Source organism: Cynoglossus semilaevis, chromosome 20, assembly GCF_000523025.1.
Source record: "Cynoglossus semilaevis isolate Cse_v1.0 chromosome 20, Cse_v1.0, whole genome shotgun sequence".
NCBI lineage: Eukaryota > Metazoa > Chordata > Actinopteri > Pleuronectiformes > Cynoglossidae > Cynoglossus > Cynoglossus semilaevis.
The window spans coordinates 1761925-1769077 of NC_024326.1; the positions used below are offsets into that span (position 1 = coordinate 1761925).

At 41.8% G+C, this 7153-nt stretch overlaps 1 protein-coding gene across 18 annotated transcripts in view; it reads left to right on the top strand.

Annotated features, from left to right (window-relative positions):
- The window catches only part of ptprsb (protein tyrosine phosphatase receptor type Sb), a 74853-nt gene extending 68522 nt beyond the window's left edge, over positions 1-6331 (top strand). For all 18 annotated transcript variants that reach the window (XM_025052518.1, XM_025052522.1, XM_025052523.1 and 15 more), the window contains 5 exons: positions 542-668; positions 771-896; positions 1615-1769; positions 1942-2077; positions 3115-6331. In XM_025052518.1, the coding sequence (XP_024908286.1) occupies positions 542-668; positions 771-896; positions 1615-1769; positions 1942-2077; positions 3115-3183 (613 nt within the window). In that variant the 3' untranslated portion in view covers positions 3184-6331. The remainder of the gene's footprint in view (positions 1-541; positions 669-770; positions 897-1614; positions 1770-1941; positions 2078-3114) is intronic.
- The last annotated feature ends 822 nt before the right edge of the window (positions 6332-7153 follow it).

Sequence of the window (7153 nt, forward strand, 5' to 3'; positions counted from 1 at the left end):
TGCTGAAGAGTCTGTGATGATTCAAGCCTTCAGTGTTTCTGAATTCACACTCAAGCTTTTCTTGCCTGAGGCCTGACCCATTTTTATGTCTGATGAGGAAGAAATGAAAATGAAGACAGAAAGAATGTGTGTGTGTGTGTGTGTGTGTGTGTGTGTGTGGATGCGTGCATGAAAATGCAATGAAAACTAAATTTAGGGAAATAAAGTAGTGAAGAACTCTGAATTGTTTTCACAGTACTTTATGTTACTTGAGTTCATACTAACTTTACTAAGGTTAGAAAGTTAGCTTTAGCTTGAATGTTATGTGTATATGTATGCTAATGTTGACAAACAGTCAAGATACAGGAAAAGATAGAAGATAGAGTCGTACAGACCCTAAATGACGCCAATGAAAATGTGCTAAAATATGACTCAGGACCCACATGTTGCACAACACTGAAAATCTCGTCTCACTTATGCTTCAGGCTAAGAATCAAGTCATTGTGGTATCACAGTCCTGTGAAGAATAGCTGCACATCCACCTGTGTATGTGTGTCTCCAGGCAGCAGAGAGGCTACATGGCCACCCAGGGACCACTGGCTGAGACCACAGAGGATTTCTGGAGGATGCTGTGGGAACACAACTCCACAATAGTGGTCATGCTCACTAAACTGAGGGAAATGGGACGGGTATGAACTCCACATACTGTGTATCTGTGAACATGAGCAGTTACAGAGGAGCCGCTGTTTGCAGCATTAAATCCATACATTGAGTGTTCTCTGCTCCTCCAGGAGAAATGTCATCAGTACTGGCCGGCCGAGCGCTCAGCCAGGTACCAGTACTTCGTAGTGGATCCTATGGCGGAGTACAACATGCCTCAGTACATCCTGAGGGAGTTCAAAGTTACCGACGCCAGGGTGGGTTGATGTTTGTGTTTATGGTTTGCTTTTACTTTGCTTGGATGACGGTGACATTTGTGCTCCGATCCCAGTCCATCAGTGCTGTTTAAAGGCACTGGTGCAGAGCGTGTCCTATTGATCGGCACTGTGTTGTTGTTGGTGTGTTCTTATGTTAATGTGTGTCCAACACTACAGGTTTTTATTACTGACAGACCGACCCGGATTAGTTCAACAATGTTGTCTCCAGATTATCATGGCAGCGTGGGTCTGTGTCACAGATCCTGTATGTCCGTACCCCCCCCCCCCCCCCCCCCCCCCCCCCCCCCCCCCCCCCCCCCCCCCCCCCCCCCTCACCCTTGTGATCGGTGTGTGCCAGTCATAGATAACTCTAGTTGAGCCTGTCCCGCGCTGACGCCACATCGACAGATGCTCTATTGATCTCCATTAAAGGGGAGTCAGGAAGGCTGAGCAGAGGAGAAAAGATGTAATTGCGAACTGAGTGGCTGGTGATAGCAGACATTCTGACGTTACAGCTTGAAGTTAACCACAGCCACTGATCCAGGGTCAGATAACAGCAATCGTTACAACGTAGAAAGCATATTCCTGGGCAGAGACTCAAAATAAACATCTTGACAGTGTTGAAAAGACAACAGATACATCTTCAGATTAGATCAGTTTCGCAGTGTTATTTTTATCTGCCTTCATTTTTCTTTTTTTTTTCTTTTCAAATCTGCAGGACGGGCAGTCACGGACAGTTCGTCAGTTCCAGTTTACTGATTGGCCGGAGCAGGGTGTACCTAAATCTGGGGAGGGCTTCATTGACTTTATTGGCCAAGTGCATAAAACCAAGGAGCAGTTTGGTCAGGATGGTCCAATCAGCGTTCACTGCAGGTAAACACATGCACATTTTCAGTTGAATATTAACAAGGGCTTCTCATTGGTTTAAAATGTTAAGATCTCTCTCATGTATTTACTCCAAAGTTACTCAGTAGTCAGTCATTCAGCAGCAACTACAGCACCGATACAATCAGAATGGAAGCTCACTCTCTGTGTGTCTCTGCAGTGCTGGAGTGGGAAGGACAGGTGTTTTCATCACTCTGAGTATTGTCCTGGAGAGGATGCGTTATGAAGGGGCAGTGGACATCTTCCAGACTGTCAAAATGCTGCGGACACAGAGGCCAGCAATGGTGCAGACTGAGGTAAACACAGCTCATCACTGACCAGTGTCATCTCAATCTGTTTTGTCAGCCAGTTACCCTCTTATTAAAGTAGGTCTTTTGTGGATGAAAGAAGTGGTCAAAATTCACATGACCCTCATTGCTCGTTTGTAGAGTTGTCTCTTTATTTTTTCACATTATTATTATTATTATTTCAAGTCACAAAAAATGTAATAAATGAATCAGAACCCCACATTGACCACAGTGTGGTGCTGTGGTACACATGAGCCTCCTCATGTCCTCAGGGCTGAAGTCACTTTAATGTAACTAATTCACACCAAGTATATTTAAAACTATGAAAAAACAATGAAATTCAACCTCATAGTCTTTTTTTATTTTGTGTACAGGCTTCTTTACTATACAATGAGTGCATTCAAAAATAGCCTCCACTCGGAGAAACCATTGAGAAATTAGAAACCGCATCAAAAATTCGACATGTTTACTTTTCAGCAAAGGGCTGAGAGCCATTTTTGTACTTGACCTTGCCTTCACTCCTGCGGATCTGTTGTCGTCGTGCATGCGTCAGTGTGTGTAGGTCCTCGTCGCCGACCATGTGTGCTCAGGGCCTAATTATGTCAATATTGGAGAAGGCACTCTCACATTGTAAATAGATTACACTCATCTAAAATCAATATTTGTGTTTATCTCAACAAAAAATTTGATCGTTTCATCGGTGGGCTCTAACCTACACCCTCGGAAAACTTTATCTCCAAATCCATCCTTTATATTTAGCTTCACAGTCAGACAAGTAAACAGAGCCTGTTGTCAGGTAAAATAACGTATACACTCGCCTCATTGGACCCTCAGCTTTTTAACAACCAGCAACTTTAAAAAGCATTATTTTCTAATTCTCATTCATTGATTTTACACAAATATTAATTAAGAATGTGTACAGAGTATATGTTTTATATTGGGTTCATATAAACAATAGGAAATAGTTCCATCTCCCATCAGTCCCAGCATCAGTGTTCAGCTCTCAGACATCTCTGCCCCTCTCTCTGTGTCTGTGTCTCTCCCAGGATGAGTACCAGTTCTGTTACCAGGCTGCTCTGGAGTACCTGGGTAGCTTCGACCACTATGCAACATAAGCCGGGAGACAACTTTCCTTCCGTCTTTCTGCTCCGAGGTTCACAAACAAACCAACCACTGAGCGAAAGCAGGGAAGGAGCAGCCTGAAGAAGAAAAAAAAACAACACAAGCATAGAAAGAGAGAGATTCAAAGATGAACTCTAGAAACCAACAAGGACGAAAAGCAACAATGAAAAACAGCTACAAGAAATCTGTCCCTAATAGCACACACACACACACACACACACACACAAACACACACATATGCACATATGCTCTCTCATACACACACACACACACTCACCGGGACCTCCTCTGAGGGGCTGGTGTGTGTGGAGACTCTCCATGTGTAATCCATATACTTACCTCAGTGTTCCAGTGTGAAGGATGTACAGTATAATACATGTGTGTTGTTGTCAGCTATCTCCAATATGAACCAGTGAAATTCAAACGGCTTCTGAACAGAAATTATGATACTATATGTGTATAAAAATACAAACAAAAAAAAAGATGAAAACAAAAAAAAATAACACAAAGAGCCTGGATATTTGCTGCACCCTAAATGGGCTTTTTATCCTCAACTTTGTATCGGTTTGTCGTACTAAAGGGATAACAAAGTGCAATGGTCAACATTTCTACGCGTCTGTCAGTCAGTCCAGCACAGGTAGTTTGGACTCCAGCTTAAATCAGACGACAGGGTTATGCCTCAGCAGAAGCCTGCAGTACGGACCTGGTACCACCGCCCTGGAGGCTGCTGGGAAAAGCATGTGGATGTTCATACTCACCTGACGTACCGTGCCAAGAGATCCAACGCAGCAGGAACACAAGCTGTGGCCTATGAGAGGAGAGGAGAGAGAAGGCTCTGTCTTTCACTCAGCACAACATGAACCCATACAAGAGAATGCTTTTAAACGCCGACCGGGGATCACTTCTCTCATTCACACTCTCCGGTCACGTCCTCACCGATCCCCCCCCACCCCACCCCACCCTCCTGGCCTCAGAACAACGATCCAAATCCATCACAGCCCCCCACCACCCCCGCCCCGGCTGAGATTTGTAGTCAAGCACATTCATTCATTCAACAAAAGCTTGCTGGATATTTGCCGTCGTCCTTGTTCATCCTTCACTTCAGATCCTTCAGTCCTATTGTGACAGTGGCTTATCGAAGGAAAGATTCAAGCTTATTTCCTTTCTTTCTTAATACAGAAAAAAGACACTTTTTAGTCGATTTCTGCAGATTTTTGTAAAAAAAATCTTTTTATCGTACGTCTTTGCCTTACACTGTCTTCTTGTTTTTTTTAACATGCAGCCTAATGCTTACGTGTTGTGTGCTGAACTCTCACTGTCGTCAAAACCAAGCTACGTGATGAGGCGGTGAAATGTTTAAAAACCATCTCCATAGTGGTGACAATAGAACACATCGCACAACTGAGTTACAGCGACACTTTATTGTAAAGGTAGAGTATTCAGGAAATATGCTTAGCATTGGCTAACAGTTAGCATGTAGTACGCAGTGCCGCCCATACGGGGGACTCTGTTATGCTTCGGTGGTCTATGAGTCGACTAAGCCGCCTTAACGTTATTGATAATTGGACACACCCTCTTCGTGGACACTATCATTTAGCACAGATTGAATTATGGGGCTGTACGTCTTTAACAGTGCACAGAAGAAGAACGCTGTTTTGCTCCTTAAATAAAATAGTATAATATCTAATATAATAATAAATAGTGTTCTGAGCTAAAACATCTGTATTAAAACAATTTAAAGTACATGATTAAAAACTACACAGTTCTCCTAGTGTTGGCTGTGAGCGTTGTGTATGTTGTTGAGATCAGAACAGAGAACATGGAGTCCGAGGGCAGCACCACTGTGGGTGATTACACCACCATCGACTTATTTATGGGTTGCTTTGTTTGTTTGTTTGTTTACAAAATTCTTGCATACTCTGTCTTTAGGTACATATATCTTACTTAGAGGCCTCTAAGTGTGGGAATACGCTGTTACCTTTTGGCCACTTGATCAAACCATAGCACAATGTCCTCGGTTAGTTCTGGACTTCTTTTTCAAATACTTGACCAAAACGCTCAAATGCGATCTAAGTCCCCAGGCCTCATCATTTGATCAGCACAGCTTCAAAAAACCACCGTCAATAATTCCCCTTCATTTCCTCAACAGCGCAGCCTTGTGAGATCTGTATTTAGAGCACATGGTTTTGTTGGTTTAAAAACTCACACACAATCAGGTCCAAGAACAAAGAGCACAGTGCCGCTGTATCAGACACAGTCAATCAAGTTCTCACTTTTGTACATACAATCGTTGGAGTCCAATACTGGTGCAGTTACTGAGCACAACATATAACGTGGGATTGGATGTGGTGTCTTTCTTCGTCGCAGAAAAAGCCTTATTGCTATTGTTCACTTATTTCATCTGCTTTTTTTACACACATTTATTCTATTTTGTTACTTTTCATCTGGTTTTTATTTATTACATTTAGCAACTATAACCGAGACGGTGTTGTTTACTTGTTTCATGGCAAGCCAATGTAAATGTACGATGTTGTCACTAATTTTTTTTTTTTAGTTTTGGTGCTTTTTTTATTTGCTTATTGTTATTATGATTATTATAAATGTACACCCTCCATTGCAGGGTACTGTTTGATACCAATTACTGATGTCTATTTAGTTAGCTTGAGATGTACATTAGAGGCAAACATAGTTTAAGTTTACAGAGACGCCCCCCTTCCCGCCCCTCGCCCTTCGTACAGTAGCAGCAGCAGTGGTGTGGTCATAGCAGCAGAGGTGTGATCCTGGTAGGACTTAGGGCATCAGAGGGATAGGATTCAGAGATGGTGAAAACCCCAAGCCGTCGGTGTTTAGTTTGCTGTTGAGCACATGGTAGCAAGTGTATTTTTGACAGAGATCAGGTAAGAGACGCACCGCTACGCACACTTCTCGGGCTTATTCTTTAAATCTTGGAGAAAAAAAATCTCTCTATGAATATGAACTTTATGTGTGGTCCAGAAGTCTTGACGATGTGTGACATATATGAAATATGTTATTCCTTCAATTTCTGATCATTGTGTCAAGAGAAATATAAAAGGCACACACAAACACACAACTTGATATAAAAATGTGTTGAGGACCAGCTCTGATGATGATGATGATGATGATGAAGATGGGATCCGTCTCACCTATGTACCTGTTCTTTCCTTTGAAAACCATGGATGTAGATATTGTATCTTGACTTTGTATTAAAAGCAGGATGATTGGATATACAGCACAAAGAGCTGTGTGGATGCTGGGTTTTTATGTTATTCACTCTGTGTCCACTAGATGGACCCAAAGCAACCTGTGATCAAGACTTTTAACAACAGCATCAGTATAGTTCATAGCACAGTATATATTTTACCTCAGTTTCTCACACTATATTATTACGGTTGGACATATATATGTTTTGAGGCTGTTGTCATTTTCTGTATCAGGTCAGGGGTCAGAGGTCAGAGTCTTGTACAGGGTATAGAGAAAAAAAAAAGCTGTTGCTCATTCTCTTTGATCTTGATCAAATACCTCCAAGATGGTGGCTGTTCATGGAGGTGTTGGGAGGGGTCTGTCGTGATGTTTGCTGCAGGTGGAACAAATCACACTAACAATGTGAACAAGGAGGCTTTTGATTTTCTTCCTCTTTATTTATTTAATTTTTTTACCACACTGATGTTATTCCCCAGAGTCTGCCTGTATTGTACTACACAGTATACCACAACAGACTATCAAGTACTGCGTCAGGAGGCTCTGGATACTGAGGGTAGAATATTGTCATTATCAAAGTCAAGTTATATCAGGCTCCTACTCCTGTAAATACACTTTATCAAAAGAAAAGAGAAACATATTTACTGTTACAAAAAAATACATTTTTTTTTAATTTTTGTAATCATTTATATTAATACTGTCAATGAATTTAAATTTTTTAATCAGATTGATTACAGTGCAGAG